This window comes from Homalodisca vitripennis, chromosome 3 (genome assembly GCF_021130785.1).
Source record: "Homalodisca vitripennis isolate AUS2020 chromosome 3, UT_GWSS_2.1, whole genome shotgun sequence".
NCBI classification, from domain to species: domain Eukaryota; kingdom Metazoa; phylum Arthropoda; class Insecta; order Hemiptera; family Cicadellidae; genus Homalodisca; species Homalodisca vitripennis.
This window is the reverse complement of record NC_060209.1, coordinates 179,297,250-179,319,687: the sequence shown is the minus strand read 5'-3', so window position 1 is coordinate 179,319,687 and position 22,438 is coordinate 179,297,250. Positions and strand designations below refer to the sequence as shown.

The 22,438-nt window shown below is 34.9% G+C and overlaps 2 protein-coding genes across 2 annotated transcripts in view; one reads left to right on the top strand and one right to left on the bottom strand.

Moving 5' to 3' along the window:
* The window catches only part of LOC124357822 (neurobeachin-like), a 628,187-nt gene that overhangs the window by 317,697 nt on the left and 288,052 nt on the right, over window positions 1–22,438 (bottom strand).
* On the top strand, window positions 1,171–11,661 carry LOC124357821. The gene is made up of 4 exons (XM_046809879.1): window positions 1,171–1,308; window positions 2,234–2,389; window positions 9,445–9,606; window positions 11,219–11,661. The coding sequence occupies exons 1-4, from the start codon at window positions 1,231–1,233 to the stop codon at window positions 11,378–11,380; spliced, it is 558 nt and encodes a 185-aa protein (XP_046665835.1). The 5' UTR covers window positions 1,171–1,230; the 3' UTR covers window positions 11,381–11,661.

Genomic DNA, 22,438 nt, shown 5'->3' with positions numbered 1-22,438 from the left:
TTCATTCTCATTAGTCTTCCACCTTCCCTGTTGCGTGTTACACGTGTTGTGTAGTGCTCTTGGTGTAGTGACATCGTTTGAGTTCATTCTCATTAGTCTTCCACCTTCCTTGTTGCGTGTTACATGTGTTGTGTAGTGCTCTTGGTGTAGTGACATAGTTTGGTTTCATTCTCATTAGTCTTCCACCTTCCCTGTTGCGTGTTACATGTGTTGTGTAGTGCTCTTGGTGTAGTGACATCGTTTGGGTTCATTCTCATTAGTCTTCCACCTGCCCTGTTGCGTGTGACATACTATGTTTTGCAGTGCTTTTTGTTTTGTGTAGTGACATTGCCTGACTAAATTATTGTCATTGGTTTCAACGTTTCATTGACAAAAATTCCAAAGACATCCTTGACGTAACGTATCTTCACACTATTTTCTTTATAATCTCGCACTTATATGCGTTCAATATTTATTACAAAGTGACAATATTGGTACATTATTATATCACACTCCAAAGCCCGATTCTTCGCAATTATACTATTCAATTTCATTTCATTATCATAAGCAAATTCTTACACTTGACACTAATATAATGACACATTTAAATTAGTCTTTCGTTATAACTACATTCTTCTGCTTGCTTTATATCGCTTCAGACTTAATTTTCATTCGATTCTTAAGATTCACCTGGCACAGATTCACTGTGTGTGATCATGATAAACAAAAGACTTTAATATTGAGAAGAGCACTCAATCGATTGTAATGAAAGCGAGTGATCGGTATAACGTTGATGCTGAGTTCTTTTTAGTGCGTATTTAAAGACAAATATTTATGTTCAATCATTACAATCAGATTAGTTTTGTTACAATTTTTCCCGAATCTGCTTTTTGGAGTTATCTTCATTTGAAGAATCGTATATTACAAGGAAAGAGAGATCACTTTCTAAGTAATGCTTATACAGTACACTACTTGACAGTGCAGTAGGCCTAAGTATACTCGTTATCGCCCTCTCAGTAGTGATTGGCTGTGAAATAAAGCATTTCGGATTTTATAAGTTTTCGTTCTCTCTTTGCGTGGGACGTTCATGGGAAAAATGAAAGGTTTATAAATTGATTAAATGATAAATTAACATAATGCGCAATGGTATAGGACACAGTGAAGAGATGTTATCACGGTGGGAAACACACAGTCAGGTGACATGCACCGGCGTGGCGACAGATAGGAGAACCACACATCATACTCCACATCATGGTCATCCCTGTATCTCTGCTCATGTGTATCCTCGGTACTGCCATCATTTGGGTCGACTCTTTCGGACCTTCCGCTGTAAGTTCTTTTAGCTACTCTACTTTTTCTTGTATACATTCCTTCATCGAACTCAAGAATACTTTCACATTATAAATATGACTAGATAAGCTAGCTCTCTGGCTAATTGACATGTATATTTCAACAGAGGAATAAATACCACAGGAGGCTTCACCTCTGTTTGGTTTATACTTGCCAATAGAACCTTTACTGGGTACAGCTAAGACCGATGTGTCACTAAACCTCAATAGTTGTCCAGGAGGAGCACATCACTAACCGCTACTAGCGAGATAATGGCGCTAATAAGATTTGGTCAATAAGTCTAGTGTACTGCAAAGGATGTCTTTTAAAGTGATTGAGGATCCCTTAGACTTAGAACAGAAACACTTATAGCATTGAAACAGTTAAAAGCTTACATCTACATTATTTATTAACCAATTTTATGGTCTAGTTGGCAACATGTTTGTAATTGAATTTCACAACGTTTATTATTATATACAAATTGTTATAATATTACTAGTTTTTACGGTATTACGCTTTTAAAACTTGAACAGTCCACAATCTTAAAACAAAGTACTATGATAAAATATTAAGAGTTTCTCTTGATTTCAGACCATAACGAAAATAATTTAAGTTTTATAAACTGGTTTCTGAAATAAAAACTAAAGAACAAATACATTAGGTAATGGAAAAAAGATTATCTTGGGAGTTTTGGTACACTCTGTAACATTCAGTGACTGTGTAACAAAGTCACAGATCATATTTATAAATGTTAGTCACAGATCATATTTATAAATGTCGATTGTCTATCAAAAAGGTGATTCAGTACTGCATTGAAGTTAATAAACCACAAAATACCATATACTTTGAGATGATCAGTGTGTTTGTGGTAATATTGACTAATTATTCTCTACTACGACAGCAACTGACCTCAATTTTGTTTCAGGGGCCTTTCGATATTGAACTGAAGCAAATGGAGCAATGCGAGGACCAAGGCACGAAGCAAATGGTCCTCACTCCTAAAATAAACAACGCAGGGCAAGGGAAGTACATTTATAACTCACCGTTTTGGATTGGTGTGCCTGTTGATGAACATTTTAAGGTACTATACATTTTATGATATTTTTTACTATTATATTAAAAAAACGTACTCATATTTTTTCTACTCCAGGGACGCCCCACTGGTCACTAATGCAGGTAAAAATCCAATTTGGGTCTCTAAAGTTGCGAAATATTAATTGAAAGAGCCTGTTGAATGCAATCAACTGTTCTGTGTAAACGTTGTATTATGACAGGACAATCATGTGTTGAATTAATTTAACACTATTTTCAATTTATTTCAACATCATAGCAACAAAGTAAACCTATTGATTTATTTTAGTTATGGACACAATTATAAATGTGTACATGCAAGGTACTGAATGTGGTTTTTTAGACAAGGCGTGGCAGCATATTTACAGTACCTGAACGAACACAACGAAGGGACTGGGCATTAGCTGATTCAACAAACTATTCGCTCCGTGACTACAATTTTAGGAAACAGCAAGCGCGTGACATGTGAAGGTGTACAAGTACATGTCAGACACTGAATTTGGTTTCCTTAGACATTGTGGGATGGTGTATTTACAGTGAAGGAAGAAAAAACAGAGAGACTGGGCATTAGCATGATTCAACAAAACATTCGCTCCGTGACTACAATTTTAGGAAACAGCAAGCGCGTGACATGTGAAGGTGTACAAGTACATGTCAGACACTGAATTTGGTTTCCTTAGACATTGTGGGATGGTGTATTTACAGTGAAGGAAGAAAATACAGAGGGACTGGGCATTAGCATGATTCAACAAAACATTCGCTCCGTGACTACAATTTTAGGAAACAGCAAGCGCGTGACATGTGAAGGTGTACAAGTACATGTCAGACACTGAATTTGGTTTCCTTAGACATTGTGGGATGGTGTATTTACAGTGAAGGAAGAAAACACAGAGGGACTGGGCATTAGCATGATTCAACAAAACATTCGCTCCGTGACTACAATTTTAGGAAACAGCAAGCGCGTGACATGTGAAGGTGTACAAGTACATGTCAGATACTGAATTTGGTTTCCTTAGACATTGTGGGATGGTGTATTTACAGTGAAGGAAGAAAATACAGAGGGACTGGGCATTAGCTGATTCAACAAAACATTCGCTCCGTGACTACAATTTTAGGAAACAGCAAGCGCGTGACATGTGAAGGTGTACAAGTACATGTCAGATACTGAATTTGGTTTCCTTAGACATTGTGGGATGGTGTATTTACAGTGAAGGAAGAAAACACAGAGGGACTGGGCATTAGCTGATTCAACAAAACATTCGCTCCGTGACTACAATTTTAGGAAACAGCAAGCGCGTGACATGTGAAGGTGTACAAGTACATGTCAGACACTGAATTTGGTTTCCTTAGACATTGTGGGATGGTGTATTTACAGTGAAGGAAGAAAACACAGAGGGACTGGGCATTAGCATGATTCAACAAAACATTCGCTCCGTGACTACAATTTTAGGAAACAGCAAGCGCGTGACATGTGAAGGTGTACAAGTACATGTCAGATACTGAATTTGGTTTCCTTAGACATTGTGGGATGGTGTATTTACAGTGAAGGAAGAAAACACAGAGGGACTGGGCATTAGCATGATTCAACAAACTATTCGCTCCGTGACTACAATTTTAGGAAACAGCAAGCGCGTGACATGTGAAGGTGTACAAGTACATGTCAGATACTGAATTTGGTTTCCTTAGACATTGTGGGATGGTGTATTTACAGTGAAGGAAGAAAACACAGAGGGACTGGGCATTAGCATGATTCAACAAACTATTCGCTCCGTGACTACAATTTTAGGAAACAGCAAGCGCGTGACATGTGAAGGTGTACAAGTACATGTCAGATACTGAATTTGGTTTCCTTAGACATTGTGGGATGGTGTATTTACAGTGAAGGAAGAAAACACAGAGGGACTGGGCATTAGCATGATTCAACAAACTATTCGCTCCGTGACTACAATTTTAGGAAACAGCAAGCGCGTGACATGTGAAGGTGTACAAGTACATGTCAGATACTGAATTTGGTTTCCTTAGACATTGTGGGATGGTGTATTTACAGTGAAGGAAGAAAACACAGAGGGACTGGGCATTAGCTGATTCAACAAACCATTCGCTCCGTGACTACAATTTTAGGAAACAGCAAGCGCGTGACATGTGAAGGTGTACAAGTACATGTCAGATACTGAATTTGGTTTCCTTAGACATTGTGGGATGGTGTATTTACAGTGAAGGAAGAAAACAGAGGGACTGGGCATTAGCATGATTCAACAAAACATTCGCTCCGTGACTACAATTTTAGGAAACAGCAAGCGCGTGACATGTGAAGGTGTACAAGTACATGTCAGATACTGAATTTGGTTTCCTTAGACATTGTGGGATGGTGTATTTACAGTGAAGGAAGAAAAAACAGAGGGACTGGGCATTAGCATGATTCAACAAAACATTCGCTCCGTGACTACAATTTTAGGAAACAGCAAGCGCGTGACATGTGAAGGTGTACAAGTACATGTCAGACACTGAATTTGGTTTCCTTAGACATTGTGGGATGGTGTATTTACAGTGAAGGAAGAAGAAAATACAGAGGGACTGGGCATTAGCATGATTCAACAAAACATTCGCTCCGTGACTACAATTTTAGGAAACAGCAAGCGCGTGACATGTGAAGGTGTACAAGTACATGTCAGATACTGAATTTGGTTTCCTTAGACATTGTGGGATGGTGTATTTACAGTGAAGGAAGAAAACACAGAGGGACTGGGCATTAGCATGATTCAACAAAACATTCGCTCCGTGACTACAATTTTAGGAAACAGCAAGCGCGTGACATGTGAAGGTGTACAAGTACATGTCAGATACTGAATTTGGTTTCCTTAGACATTGTGGGATGGTGTATTTACAGTGAAGGAAGAAAACACAGAGGGACTGGGCATTAGCATGATTCAACAAAACATTCGCTCCGTGACTACAATTTTAGGAAACAGCAAGCGCGTGACATGTGAAGGTGTACAAGTACATGTCAGATACTGAATTTGGTTTCCTTAGACATTGTGGGATGGTGTATTTACAGTGAAGGAAGAAAACAGAGGGACTGGGCATTAGCATGATTCAACAAAACATTCGCTCCGTGACTACAATTTTAGGAAACAGCAAGCGCGTGACATGTGAAGGTGTACAAGTACATGTCAGACACTGAATTTTGGTTTCCTTAGACATTGTGGGATGGATGTGTATTTTACAGTGAAGGAAGAAAACACAGAGGGACTGGGCATTAGCATGATTCAACAAAACATTCGCTCCGTGACTACAATTTTAGGAAACAGCAAAGCGCGTGACATGTGAAGGTGTACAAGTACATGTCAGACACTGAATTTGGTTTCCTTAGACATTGTGGGATGGTGTATTTACAGTGAAGGAAGAAAAAACAGAGGGACTGGGCATTAGCATGATTCAACAAAACATTCGCTCCGTGACTACAATTTTAGGAAACAGCAAGCGCGTGACATGTGAAGGTGTACAAGTACATGTCAGATACTGAATTTGGTTTCCTTAGACATTGTGGGATGGTGTATTTACAGTGAAGGAAGAAAAACACAGAGGGACTGGGCATTAGCATGATTCAACAAAACATTCGCTCCGTGACTACAATTTTAGGAAACAGCAAGCGCGTGACATGTGAAGGTGTACAAGTACATGTCAGATACTGAATTTGGTTTCCTTAGACATTGTGGGATGGTGTATTTACAGTGAAGGAAGAAAATACAGAGGGACTGGGCATTAGCATGATTCAACAAAACATTCGCTCCGTGACTACAATTTTAGGAAACAGCAAGCGCGTGACATGTGAAGGTGTACAAGTACATGTCAGATACTGAATTTGGTTTCCTTAGACATTGTGGGATGGTGTATTTACAGTGAAGGAAGAAAAAACAGAGGGACTGGGCATTAGCATGATTCAACAAAACATTCGCTCCGTGACTACAATTTTAGGAAACAGCAAGCGCGTGACATGTGAAGGTGTACAAGTACATGTCAGATACTGAATTTGGTTTCCTTAGACATTGTGGGATGGTGTATTTACAGTGAAGGAAGAAAACACAGAGGGACTGGGCATTAGCATGATTCAACAAAACATTCGCTCCGTGACTACAATTTTAGGAAACAGCAAGCGCGTGACATGTGAAGGTGTACAAGTACATGTCAGATACTGAATTTGGTTTCCTTAGACATTGTGGGATGGTGTATTTACAGTGAAGGAAGAAAATACAGAGGGACTGGGCATTAGCATGATTCAACAAAACATTCGCTCCGTGACTACAATTTTAGGAAACAGCAAGCGCGTGACATGTGAAGGTGTACAAGTACATGTCAGATACTGAATTTGGTTTCCTTAGACATTGTGGGATGGTGTATTTACAGTGAAGGAAGAAAACACAGAGGGACTGGGCATTAGCATGATTCAACAAAACATTCGCTCCGTGACTACAATTTTAGGAAACAGCAAGCGCGTGACATGTGAAGGTGTACAAGTACATGTCAGATACTGAATTTGGTTTCCTTAGACATTGTGGGATGGTGTATTTACAGTGAAGGAAGAAAAAACAGAGGGACTGGGCATTAGCTGATTCAACAAAACATTCGCTCCGTGACTACAATTTTAGGAAACAGCAAGCGCGTGACATGTGAAGGTGTACAAGTACATGTCAGATACTGAATTTTGGTTTCCTTAGACATTGTGGGATAGGTGTATTTACAGTGAAGGAAGAAAATACAGAGGGACTGGGCATTAGCATGATTCAACAAAACATTCGCTCCGTGACTACAATTTTAGGAAACAGCAAGCGCGTGACATGTGAAGGTGTACAAGTACATGTCAGATACTGAATTTGGTTTCCTTAGACATTGTGGGATGGTGTATTTACAGTGAAGGAAGAAAACACAGAGGGACTGGGCATTAGCATGATTCAACAAAACATTCGCTCCGTGACTACAATTTTAGGAAACAGCAAGCGCGTGACATGTGAAGGTGTACAAGTACATGTCAGATACTGAATTTGGTTTCCTTAGACATTGTGGGATGGTGTATTTACAGTGAAGGAAGAAAACACAGAGGGACTGGGCATTAGCATGATTCAACAAAACATTCGCTCCGTGACTACAATTTTAGGAAACAGCAAGCGCGTGACATGTGAAGGTGTACAAGTACATGTCAGATACTGAATTTGGTTTCCTTAGACATTGTGGGATGGTGTATTTACAGTGAAGTAAGAAAACACAGAGGGACTGGGCATTATCATGATTCAACAAAACATTCGCTCCGTGACTACAATTTTAGGAAACAGCAAGCGCGTGACATGTGAAGGTGTACAAGTACATGTCAGATACTGAATTTGGTTTCCTTAGACATTGTGGGATGGTGTATTTACAGTGAAGGAAGAAAACACAGAGGGACTGGGCATTAGCATGATTCAACAAAACATTCGCTCCGTGACTACAATTTTAGGAAACAGCAAGCGCGTGACATGTGAAGGTGTACAAGTACATGTCAGATACTGAATTTGGTTTCCTTAGACATTGTGGGATGGTGTATTTACAGTGAAGGAAGAAAACACAGAGGGACTGGGCATTAGCTGATTCAACAAAACATTCGCTCCAATACTCGAAGTATTGAATGTAATTTTTATAACAAAATATCGTTGATGGGAAATCCCACCCATTTCTCACTGATGAAGTATACGATACCGCTTAGGTGTATACATACTGACATAAACCCTACACTGAACCAAAGATATAGAATGATATGGCGAACATGGATTGGGAGGCAAAAACTATACATATTGCGTATCAACTTTACATATGGATGATTTCCATAATGTAATATAGAAATGTGTTAGTATTATTGATGTTAATTTTAGTTTTCAATTTTAATAATGAAATCTATATGTATACAATTTAGAAAACTGTTTAGAATACAAAGTCATTACCGAATTATAAAAAAGTATAAACAATATGTATATGCTTGACCTCTGGCCCTCTTATACATGAAAACTGTCAAATAGGTACCTGATGCATGATTTATGACTAATTTCATTTTGTTAAATATCATGGGACCAATTCGTATTTTTTTTCACGCTATGAACTTCGACTTTGGAGTTCCTCTAGATTGGTCTAAGAAAAACAAGTTATTGAAATTGTGCAAGCTTCAACCAAATACACGGAATGTTGCATAGACTTTGCCGGTGAAGCCGCATGTATGTTCAAGTATAACATCATTTTATCGAGTCTTGGTGTGTAGACTTTTATTATTTAAACAATGATATGATACCAATTTAATGGACAAAAATAGGAATGTGTATTGTAAAAAGATATCTCGACAAAGATTGCATCTGTTGAATAAAATTTACACTAAATGTCATTTATACATAGACAAGAATAAGTTCCATGATTGTGGGCTGAGCGTCGATGAAGGCATCAATTAGTTGGCTGACACAATTTCTCCTTTACTTGCCCGAGTATGTAAAAATTTCTTTTCCGTATGATTTTTTGCATTCTATATGTCAATCATGCAATGAACAACAGACTGAAACTCGGCGAAATCTGCTACGCGACACGTGGTGTGGCTTACTCCTACCAATGTTCACAGGTGTATGTGGACGTACAGCGGCTTACTCCTACCAATGTTCACAGGTGTATGTGGACGTACAGCGGCTTACTCCTACCAATGTTCACAGGTGTATGTGGACGTACAGCAGCACTCCTATACTCCTTGTTCACAGGTGTATGTGGACGTAGTGGAACTCCTACCAATGTTCACAGGTGTATGTGGACGTACAGCGGCTTACTCCTACCAATGTTCACAGGTGTATGTGGACGTACAGCGGCTTACTCCTACCAATGTTCACAGGTGTATGTGGACGTACAGCGGCTTACTCCTACCAATGTTCACAGGTGTATGTGGACGTACAGCGGCTTACTCCTACCAATGTTCACAGGTGTATGTGGACGTGCAGCACCTTACTCCTACCAATGTTCACAGGTGTATGTGGACGTACAGCGGCTTACTCCTACCAATGTTCACAGGTGTATGTGGACGTACAGCAGTGGGGCAATGGCGGCTATCGACCTAGGGCCTTCGAGTATACCGTAAAGAACTGTGAGGATGCATGGAAGCTGTTGCCCGATCTGATCCAAGGCGTAATGAAATCTGCAGGGCACCCTGTAGAGAAGTGTCCTATACAGCCAGTAAGTCCAGTCTTATTATTGGTTTGGCGGCTTTTCAGAAAATCTTTCACAGTAGAAGGGAAATTTTTATGCCTAAACTTTGATTACATGAAAAGAACTGATCCGGTATAGCATTACTTCATATAAAACACATATATAAATTGTTTCACTCTAGCTGGGTTGAAAACTTGGCATTAACATAACGGGAAAAACATTTTGATAATTGACTCCAAGTATAAAAAGTTATGGATTGGTTAAGAATGATAATATTAACAAAGCAGAAGGTCTTTCTTTAAGCACAAAAGTTCACTTTATTGTTTTAGTAAATTACTTCATTCCATTTAGGGTATCTTCATGTTATATAAGGCGATTAAAACTATTATAAATTGATGAATAATTAAAAATGGAATAAGAAAAAATATGAAGTTATGTCTTAAAAGATATTTAATTTTCCATATATTTGTTATATGTGTTTTTATTAAAAACATTGTACAGGGTGAGATTTAAATGTCCTTCCATCCCCCCCTCAAATACTTTTTTCCACATTTCTTCAGATATCGACCCCGGATTATCGCAGATCGTTGTTGAGTAGAAAGTACGGTTTTTGAGTTATAAGTTGAAAAGGTGGCCGCAATTTTTTGAAACAAAATATAAGAACTAAATGATTATTTATTGCAAAAGTTATATTTTTATGGAAGAGCAATATGCAAAATTTGAACTCAATCGGTCAAGCCATTCTAGAGATATAAATTAATTAGTAAAAAAACAAAATGGTGGATATCTGGGAAAAGAAGCAATTTTAGGACATACCCTTATAGGACATGTTTTCTTTATTTTTGTCCATGGAATCAACACCTGAAATATCTCCGCGCATTTTGGACACACTCTGTATATATTTTTAGAACAAATTATGAACGCTATTTTAAAACATATTCAACAATAACACAATATTTACAATGATCTTACATTCCTTTTGCTATATTTACCTATTTCACTATTTTCGAAAAACTTTGTCAAACATTTGTAGCCGGCAAATACCTATTTTTGCCTTATTTACCCACTATTATCGTATGGTATTGGACTGTGGGGTAGTTATGCCAAATGAATCTTTGATACAGTTTGTACCCTCCAGAAAAAAAGCAATTCGCATAATTGCTAAATTAAAATACAGAGTCGTGTATAAAGGCCTTCAGGGATATTGGGCTACTGGCCCTTCCATGCCTTGTACTTGCTTGAGACTGCCCTTTACTGTCGTTACAAGTGTACCTTAAATACTCAAAATACTTCCTGAAGGCTTAGGATCAGAAACAAATCTTTCAAACTTTACAGTTCGTTTGAAGCGCTACCTAGTAGCCTCTGCATTCTACTCGGTGGACGCGCTCATGGACCCTTGATAACGGTTGGGTCAACACCCGGAGTGCGTGCAGACAAATTGTACTGGTAGGAATGACTAAAGGATAATTAATTTATTACGTAACTTTAGGAAGAATGAATGGTGAGTTAATGTGTTAGAACTACAGTACTTGTAATTTACAGCGTAATGGATAGTAAGGAATGAAGTTTGCGATACATTATTATAAAATGTCTGATTCGATAAAATATATTTCATTTGAGGACTCTGATCTGTTCGCAGGGAAACTTTACAGCTAACAACTGGGAGGTGGAGGTGGAGGTGAAGAATATCCCGACCATGATCTACGGAAAGTACAGAGCAATCCTTACCTTTTTGCACAAGAAAGTCAAAGTGGGCTGTAATATATTCTACGCAGAAGTTGTCCCAAAAAAGTTAGGGTAATTTTTCATGTTCAGTATGAATTAAAAATATTCAATAAAACTCTATAACCCTATTTATCAACTGAAATGCCAGTAATAATAATAGTTTTAATGAGATTGGGCGGACAGTTGGATAATATATGTAAACAGCATTACCATATTTTATTCAGAGGCAACGATAAAATATACTAATTAAAAACTAATCAGGTTTATTTTGTTTAGAGTTGTAAAATTGTAACTGTATGCAATGTAAAGCTATTTCCATATACTAAGTGTGCAAAACAATATTTATTTTTGTTTTGATTTTTATGTTTTGTGTGTTTTTTTGCCTTATACTTATTTTTTTGTTTTGCTACGTCTTGTTGATATTAGTCGAATAACATCCATTTTTGACAATTATGTATGGCCACACAATTCTGTATATTTTGCTGTATAAAATTTCTTTGGAAAGAAGCTATGGAACTATGGAAACTTACGTTATTATTTAAAAAGATAAAAAGTTACCATTTCAGTAACAATAATTGTGTGTTTTTTTGCTCCGTCTAGGATATTATAAATGAAAGTTTGTCTGAAGTTCCATTCCCTTCAAAACCCATTCAATGTCCCTTGCCAAGCACTGGCACACCAACTATTTTTTACAATTTGAATGACAGGTAAGTATCCCTCCCGTTACAGTAGGAACAAAAGGTGAATTTCATGTGTAGATGTTATCCTCAAATCTCAGTAATATGATAATCATATAAGTACACTATGTGATGAAATTAAATTGAATTAAAATGAAAAGATTTTGTTAATCATAGGTATTTCAAACATTGCCTATTATTAAATTATTACATTGTTAATAATATGACTCATACGTGTTAACAATATAAGTTGCACATTTTTGAATTGTCTGGGAACATTATAAATGTGTTACGAAAATTGAAAAAATAATAGTCATTGAAATTACTAGCACGTTTTCACCTAATTTTTAAGAATTTCAACTATAGTAAAAATGTGTAAAAAAGGGCGCAATATAAAAGGCATTATGTGGCGTATACACATAAAATATATTAAAAGCACGCTCTGACGGCCAGTCCTAAGAACTACCATTGGCGGTACACTACGCATTACTACTCTGTTTATCAGGTCCAAAACATCAGTGATTTGAATTGTCTTTGTCACAGAGTTGGGGAAAACCAGGTCACCAATGTTGACTCAAAATCCTCCGTTAGTTCAGAGGTTGCTCTACACCTTGAACAGGAAAAGACCTGAGATCAGCTCCTGAGCATATCCTGTATTTCTATACCGAACATGCCTGTGTATTAAGGGTCAATAATAAAGTAGTGCACTTGTCTAGAAATTAACAATTTTTTATGTTTACACACTCAGTTAGACAATTTAAAACTAAACGTAGAAGGAGGTCTGATATTAATTAGTATTTTTGGAGCCAGGAATCCTTAGTACATAACAGAGGATGTATCAGTACAAGAAACACTGCCCCTATCAACCAAAACGAGCACTGAATATCGAAGAATCAGGTTTGATTATATAGCTGGTTGTAGTACACAGAATCCAGGTAGAATGTAGAGGTGTGATATGGCTGATGGATGAGAGGTATTTTAGCTAACCTTTGTTAAAGGTTATGAAGTGAAAGTCATACCGTTTTCCACTTGTTTAAAATACAGCAATAATAAATTAATAATTAATATGTACCCACAAAACCAATAATTATACAGCTGTATCTTTGAGCTGTATTTGTCGAAGTTGCTCAAGAATTTCCTTAGTATTACCTTTCTTCTAAATAAAGGCTTCAAAATATATTACTGCATATTATCTTTTACACGCAATAACTATGTATACATAAAACAAGCAACAGAATTACTGCAAAAAAATGAATTCTTAAAAATTTAATTGTTTTGTTTCCACAATTTAAATTTACAAAATATGAACTTAGTTTTAACAATCATTCGTAAGAATAAATCTTTCTAATTATAAAATTAATTGTACTAACTACAAAGTACAAAAGATGTTCGAAATATCCGTCTTTAATTTGGATACAAAGAATAAATCCTCCAGGTAGGGTTTGTTGGACCAGGTAAATAATTGTATGATTATTGGATGCATAAACTACTCCCATCATCGACTGTCACGTGTATTCTCTTTCTATAAACAACTTGCTTCTTATACCCCAATAAATCAAAGTCCAGTGAATTAAGGTTAGATTAACTCACAGATCAGGACGTCGATCCGGAATTATTCATCTACTTATCAGAATATCTCATTTACATGGTCTGTATCATGCTTGCAGTTGTGGAGAAAAGCTTCATTATGCTATTAAAACTTGAGACGAGCAAGCTTTGTGTTTGAAATGTGTTATTTCATGTTTCAAAGAAAGTTGAGGTACAAAAACCCATTCAACCTGTTACTACTTGTATAATAAACGATTGGAAATTCTACAAGGTCTGATAACGTGTGGATCAGGTGAGTATGTTAAGGAGATTATAATTAGTGTCATATTTTCTGAAGAAATCTCATCACATCAGACCGCATCCAGATCTGATAACGTGTGGATCAGCTGATATGTTGTGGAGATTATAATTAGTGTCATATTTTCTGAAGAAATCTCATCACATCAGACCGCATCCAGATCTGATAACGTGTGGATCAGCTGATATGTTGTGGAGATTATAATTAGTGTCATATTTTCTGAAGGAAGCTCATCACACCAGATCACATCCCGATCTGATAACGTGTATATCAGATATGTTATGGAGATTATAATTAGTGCCATATTTTCTGAAGGAAGCTCATCACACCAGATCGCATCCCGATCTGATAACGTGTGGATCAGCTATGTTATGGATATTATAATTAGTGCCATATTTTCTATGTCATGGAGAGTAGAATCGAATATAGAGACTTTTCATTAGAATCATGTTTATTTTTTAACTTTACAAACCAGGCGGTTCTGCCCTCATATCCACTATCAACTGTGTCCGTTGTGGATGACAAGGCAATAGACTCAGGGACTTGCAAAAACAAAAATCCCTGTCTAGATTCTCTAGGCAGTAGGCTATGGGACATACCAAAACAAAACTCCCATCGTGATTCGCTAGGCGGTAGGCTAGGAGGCCTGTTAGAAAAATATCCCGCTGTCATTGACTAGCCAGTAAACTAGGGAACTGTCAAAAAAAGTTCCCGCTCTGATTAGCTAGGCACTAGGCTAGGGGACCTGTAGAAAAACTCCTCATCGTGATTCGCTTGGCAATAAGCTTGGGAACTGGCAAAACAAAAGTATCATCACTAATAGTTATTAATATCAACTGTTACAAAAATATGAATAAACAAATATTTCAAATTATAAACGAGGATTCTCCACCATCAATTACTCTACATCAATTAAAATTGTAACAGCGATATCACACAAAACAAAAATTAATTAGTGATCCAACGGGCGAAACAAAACTTGTTCACCAGTAGTCAAACGTTTTTACACTCAACCTCAAGTTTTTTTAACAGTTTTCATAATATCTGTTTATTTTAAGGAAAGTCTCTACAAATTGTATACTGTATTGAAATATCTCTGATGAGAGTTTCCTCGTTTCTGGAACTGAGACAGTCTTGAAAGCGAATTTTACTAATACTCTCAACATTAGCGAAAGAAACATTGATCGTAAATCCCTTAGATCAACAAGAATCCAATGTTTATTGGTATTCCGTTAAACATAGTACATATGCAACAAAAGTATAAGTACATAAGTTTTTGCACAGGACTCTCTGGTTGTATCATCCTTCTCATTGAAACACTTTACGGTCTACTTAATTACCTGGCAAGCCAAATCTCTGAATCCAATCAATGACGAATTCTGATTTATCCCCAAATCTGGCCAACAACCGATTAGAGGCCGTGAAGCGTAGGCTGTTGTTTGCATAGTACAAACAACATGGTTGTTTAAATATACCTTGCCAATATCGAATTTCACCATTGCCATGTTTAGGGTTAAATGAATATATTATGTTTATGATTATTCGTTTAAAAGTTAAAAAATACACGTTTGAACAAGATATTTTTTTTTGTAAATTTTAGTTCAAGGAGGTATTGCATTAACTTTGTTTTATTACCATTGGTTACAATAATGACATTTATAAATAAATTACAGTATCATGTGGCAAATATAACAATCTCGCGACTTTTCACCGTGACCAGAGATAGCGATATTCCAACTCTGGTTTGACCTTCTGTACTGCTTGCCTCCTTAATCCCAACTGGTCAGCATGTACTAACACATGATCACATGATACGTATTTCAATACAAAATTCTTCAAAAAAATACCAAAATATATTTAACTTTCCTTTTTTTTAGTATTAAGTACTATGTGGTAGAACTATTAAAACAAAAATGATAATGCCTTAGTTCCGGTGCAAATTACGAACGCTTCCAGTTGAATACAATAACAACTGTAAAGTAACATTCGGACATTTCAAAAATTAGCAAAAACACTAGAATCAGACCTCTGGTTGAGAGCGGACAACAAATTTAGTGATAAAATAATGGTTGTATCCGGCCACATTAAACAATGGTCACTGATGAATGTCACCTGACTGACCACTGTAATAATCGTTTGGTGTCAGCAAGTTTACAGTGGACTGATACTCTGCACATTCTCCTCTTATCATCATCATACTGTTTGTTACATCGAATTGTACGTTTTTCCAAATGTAATCCAGTTTTACAACAGTAAAGTAAAATTTGTACATTTCAAAAATAGTTAAAATACTGGAGTCAGGCATCTGATTGAGTGCAGACAACGAATGTGGATGACACCGTAATGATTGTATCCGGGCCACATTAAACAATGGTCACTGATGAATGTCACCTGACTGACCACTGTAATAATCGTTTGGTGTCAGCAAGTTTACAGTGGACTGATACTCTGCACATTCTCCTCGTATCATCATCATACTGTTTGCTACACAGAATTGTACGTTTTTCCAAATGTAATCCAGTTTTACAACAGTAAAGTAAAATTTGTACATTTCAAAAATAGTGAAAATACTGGAGTCAGGCATCTGATTGAGTGCAGACAACAAATGTGGATGACACCGTAATGATTGTATCCGGCCACATTAAACAATGGTCACTGATGAATGTCACCTGACTGACCACTGTAATAATCGTTTGGTGTCAGCAAGTTTACAGTGGACTGATACTCTGCACATTCTCCTCGTATCATCATCATACTGTTTGTTACACAGAATTGTACGTTTTTCCAAATGTAATCCAGTTTTACAACAGTAAAGTAAAATTTGTACATTTCAAAAATAGTGAAAATACTGGAATCAGGCATCTGATTGAGAGCAGACAACAAACGTGGATGACACCGTAATGATTGTATCCGGCCACATTAAACAATGGTCACTGATGAATGTCACCTGACTGACCACTGTAATAATCGTTTGGCGATAGCAAGCTTACATAGGTCTGATACTCTGCATATTCTGATTTTATCATCAATATACTGTTTGTTACCACGAATTGCAGTTGTTTCTAAATGTAATCCAGTTTTACCAAAGCCAGGCAAATATTTTAAATTGTATCATTAGTATTATTAGATTAAGAGCTCTTTCCCTAGAGTATAAAAAAATTGGACACATTTTTCATTAAATAATTCCCTGTTTAAAGAGGTTGCAAAAAAGGTATAAATTAGAAGTCTTAAATTATAAGTTACTATCTAGCAGTAATCTGTACGTTTAAGACTATAAGTGTAAAAGAATATAGCGTTAATTACACATAAGGTTGTGTTGTAATAAGACAACAGAAAATCTCTATCGCTTATTAATATTTGTTCGCTGTAATGCAACTTTAGATAGCAGTGGGCCCGGAGGAATTATTGAAATAAGAATAGGCCTATATGTTGTGTTAACCCGGGGCCCTGAGTATGTCCATGTAAAATTTAAATACAATCGGTCCAGTAGTTTGTACGTGATTGAGTACAACACACAGTCGCAAACACCATTACATTTTCTGAAATACAGTAGTATAGATTAGTTTAAAACACTATTTGATACGATTAAGCATTAAAACGCGCTAAAAAATAAAGACAAAATGTCAACTAAGCCTGAAAAAGAAGGAATTGTAACAACTTCATTAGTAAATAGAACCAACCGAATACGTACATATAACTTATGAAATGTATACAAATCTTACCAACTTACCCTAAGAAATAATATGCTCATATGGTATATAAGGAGAGTAATATAAAAAGTATTCCATTCTCTAGATGGAGGTATAGAAATATATTCTGATGCAGCATTTACTTGTTATATCAAATTCATTTTAAATCTGCAGCGTAGGTTAAGAAGAAAACTATTTAGAAGCTTTATAATTTAAAAAAAAGTTACTAAACAACATTTTTAAATTTCTACTTTTAAAACCAAGCATACGTGCATGTATGAGTTTAAGACCAAAACTATAATAAAAAACCGAGATCAATAGAACATTTATTTTGGAAAGTATGTCCATTAAAAACACGCAAACATTTGCATTTACCTATAAACCTAATAAAAGAATGTTGGAAAGATAAAAAGTTACAGAAAGAAACAAAACTTTGTTCTCCAAAAGTGTTGAAACCTCTTAAAATATACTTAAGTATTTGTGAATAACACATTTACCTTCAACTTTGACAGCTTTTGACCAACCTGAAACAAAAGTAGGCAATTTAGAAAACTTGCCACTAAAATTGAATACGTACATTGAGTGTTTTAGCATATCTTTGGTATATTAGTTTTAATCATACATAGAAAATTATTATATTTCATAAAATTATTTAAGCTCTACAAGTTTTGTATAACATTTTTAAATGACATGTCATCTAAAACGCTAGTTTATTTATTTACTAAAATGCGGTGATGTATACTTAAAACTTAAATAATTTTTTAACTAAACATCGATATTGAGTTTCGCGTGAATATTATCATTATGTAAAAAATAATATCGGTATGTTTTCAAACAGAGCTTTAAAGTATTATATAAATTCAACGAACGAAGCATTAATAAATATGAACAATTTGTTGTCCGTACAATGGCCAGAATATATAACAAGTTTAACTGTGCGTAATCAGCACACAAATGGGCTGTAAAATGATTCAAACTGCTTGGAAAATCTGCCGTGACGATTTGAACAAAATGGACCTTAAGCAGCTGCCTTGAGGAACATCTATCTGACTCGCAAACGAGTCTGACGTTTCAACCTCATTCTAATAACCTGCAATCTGCCTCCAAGATGTGACATAATGGACCAACCAATTTTTCGTAAAATCAAAATAATTCATTTTTATCAGTAGCACACAATAGGTCATTGTGTCAACAGCTTTACAATATATTTTAAATCTAGGGATCTACTCGTATATCTGCCCTGATCCTAGGCATTATTTATGGCACTAAATAAGTTTGTACATATGTGTTAATAAGTTTCTAAAAACTGTCTTCATTATATCTACAGAAAGGTCATCGATGTAAATTGATTTCAATTTCAAGATTCATTTCATTTATTTATCTCATTTTCATATATACAAATATAGTGATAATAATATACACGAGAAGGTACCCACATGGGCAAAAGCCTGTGTGTGAGAATCGAGTCCATCTTCACTCGAGTTTGCAATCACAAATAGTACTAATATACAATGTAAATTGTATATACACAACAACCTTGATTAAATACACACTGTTTTTACCTCTACAGTAATTTATTTATTTCTAGATGGAATCTATTTCCTGTTACTTATTTTCAGTTCTTCATGCAATATCTCCATTACTTAAAGACCAGATCTCATGTTAATAGTATAATAAGAGTTCGAACTGATTTCATAATTTTTATTTTTTTAGTACGATCAAACATGTATATGATTCTTTTAAGTCGATAATTTATAAGTAAAATAAGACTTTTTGGCTTCCAAATAATAACATTTCTAACCGTAATTAAATCTTGACCTCTAGAGCGTATTTATAAATTTAAAACTAAAACTGCCCAGTTTTATTTCCTTATTTTACCAAAGGATACTATTTTGCCACTAATGTGTTCCATATTGTATTCATCATTTATCTTTTTACATATCGAATGCTATTTTACACTCCGTTTTAGAGGGTCTTCCGTTTGGGCGTACAACATGACCCAATCTACTTTTGAAACCACTTCACTTTTAAACTGAGAAATATATAGGTACATTATTATTTCGGAATTTTGATATATTATTTTTTTGTTTAAAGGGGCAACCGACTTTATGGTAAGTCATCATCTACAACCTACTCTATTCGACAATCAATAAACACAGTTACACTGTAAAGAGTTTAAAACAAAAGGATGTATTTTATTTGAAAGCCGACAAAAGTAATACTATTGTTATTATGGACAAAGATGAATATTTTGAAAGAGTAGAAACAATTTTAAATAATGGACAATACAGTAAATGTTTAAAAACCCCTATACTAAAGTTCAATAAATCTGTTTCGAAAACTTAAAAAAACTGCAAAAATTTTATCGACCACCAATTATACAGAAAACTTACAGTTCCCAATCCTACAATTCCAAAATTATATTGTCTTCCAAAAATACACAAACCTGGAAATGGAATGCGTCCCATAGTGTCAATCATAAACTCTCCAACCTATTTCTTATCACAATGGTTATCAAGAACACTTCAAAATTTAAAACCTCTTCCTTCATTTTCGGTCAAGAATAGATATGATTTTATACAATCAATTAAAGACACTAATATAGAAGAAGACGAATATATAATATCCTTTGACGTAGTTTCACTGTATCCTAATGTTCCAATTAGAGATACAATGGAAATAATATTGAATTGGTTGTCTTCCATAAATTTAAAAAAAGAAATAGTTGATGAATATTTCATGTTAATAAACCTGTGTATGAATCATAATACTTTTCAATTTAAAGAATCATACTACACTCAAATTGATAGTACAGCAATGGGAAATCTTCTTTCATGCTTCATTGCAAATATATTTATGAGTTTTTTTGAAACTACGGCTAAAATCTGCTGTGGCGAATCACTGTATTGAATCTGGACACACAATCTCTAATAAAAATTTACGATTATTAAAAGGAGTTACAAACACAATACACTTAAATGCTTGGGAAACATTTTACATTAACATAGATCAAGAAAAACTTATCAATAATGAAGACGGACCAATTCAAAATTCAGTTTTACTCTCATCTCAATTTATACAAAAATTAAAATTTAATTCTGATTAAATATTTTATACTGGCTAACCGTACATCCAAATTGTTTACCATATGTTATTATAAAATTAATTATTATTACAAAAATGTAAACATTTGATAATTTGTGAAGTGCCTGATGATGGAATCTTTGATTCAGAAAGGCCTTGCAAAAAAAAAAATATATATATATATATATATATATTGGAAAATGTTGTATTCCTTTATCTAGTGATACTACAATAAACCGTTTTTCCAATGCTCCAAGATTCTACAAGATTATTGATTGTTAACAAACAAACGAAATGCAAAGATGAGTATCTGTGCAAAGAAATTTTGCGTGCGAATATATATTTAATACTCCAGTTTTATTGGAATCTATAATTGGCACCTAACACTCGGATCATAGTTAAGAATTACTACTAGTAAGTTAATGTTGTAAGTTGATACTCCAAACAAAGTATGAGTTTGCAAGACAAATTTTATGATTTTAAATCATGATTTCAGTTCAAATTCCGTATTTAAAATAACTAATAAACTTATAATGATCATATTTAGATACACTTTCCGTAAGACAAACAATTAATTATAAAATGTTTTAGTGGAAAAAATTCATATTTTACTGTATAAATACCATATTATGAGCCATAATAAGTATGAAGCACATAAAATACTTGTTATATAACTACCAAATTTATAGTAACCGTTAACACTAACAATAATTTAAACCACATATTTAATACAGCCTGATAGTAAAAAGTAGTAACAATATAATATTTTTTACTGATAAATACAACTCAAATACGATCGACTATGTGATTTGTAGGTATCCAGGTACATCTTAGCCTACCGCACTACAAGTAAACTAAAACCACTTATATAAATAATAGGAATACATATCTGACACAAATGGTAAATCACACACACACAAACTTACCGTAATGAGATTATTCACATCAAAATCGAGCGGTTAGGCAAACTGAGAACCCGAGTCTTCCATCATCGTGAAAAAACCGATTTGCAGGCAAAGTGTTTTCAAATAGTCTCATGTTTTATTCAATGCTCAATACTTTAAAGGTTTATCCTGGAAACCATTAATCTAATTGGTGTTCAGCAAACGAGCGCTTGAATATTTATGCGTACCCATTATAATGTGCTCGCAACAAAGCGTTTCATAGAGGAATAAAACATCAATGTCTCCGCAAATACTGCATCTCACTAATTATGCACGGTATATGTAATAATACTCTTTGAATTATCCCGTCTACAATTATTATTATCTTATCATCGCATTAGTGTTCAAAGCAAACTCGTAATAACAACATAACTTTGAATTCAATGTATTTTTTAATTAAACTAAAAAAAGACACTATATACAGCTGTACAGCATGTAATTTTTTGAATACTATGCTGCTAAAAACACTTATTAAAACTACAATTATCATCATTTCTCTCGAATTATGAAAATTTGCTTGAAAATACTAACAATAAAGACATAATCTATGTATAATCACTTGAAAATTCCATAAAAAATATATAATGTATAGCACGTGATCACGATCTATGTAAAATCACTTGGAAATTGTTGAATTCCATATATTTTTTAAATTAGACTAAAAGAAGAAACTGTATACAGCTGTACAGCGTGTAATTTTTTAAATACTATGCTACTCATTTTTAGAAAACATTTATAAAAACTACAATTATTATCATTTCTCTTGAATTATGAAAATTTGCTTCTTGAAAGACATAACATAGTCTATGTATAATCACGTGAAGATTCCATACAAAATATATAATGTATAGCACTTGATACATTATGTTCACTTCTGTAAGGGCATTCAATCAG

Excerpts from the sequence above, each read along its gene's own strand:
- LOC124357821 (XM_046809879.1), top strand. The coding sequence starts at position 1,231 with ATGGTCATCCCTGTATCTCTGCTCATGTGTATCCTCGGTACTGCCATC. Across the intron at positions 1,309-2,233 it reads ACTCTTTCGGACCTTCCGCT|GGGCCTTTCGATATTGAACT; the intron begins GTAAGTTCTTTT and ends ATTTTGTTTCAG. Across the intron at positions 2,390-9,444 it reads CTGTTGATGAACATTTTAAG|GTGTATGTGGACGTACAGCA; the intron begins GTACTATACATT and ends CAATGTTCACAG.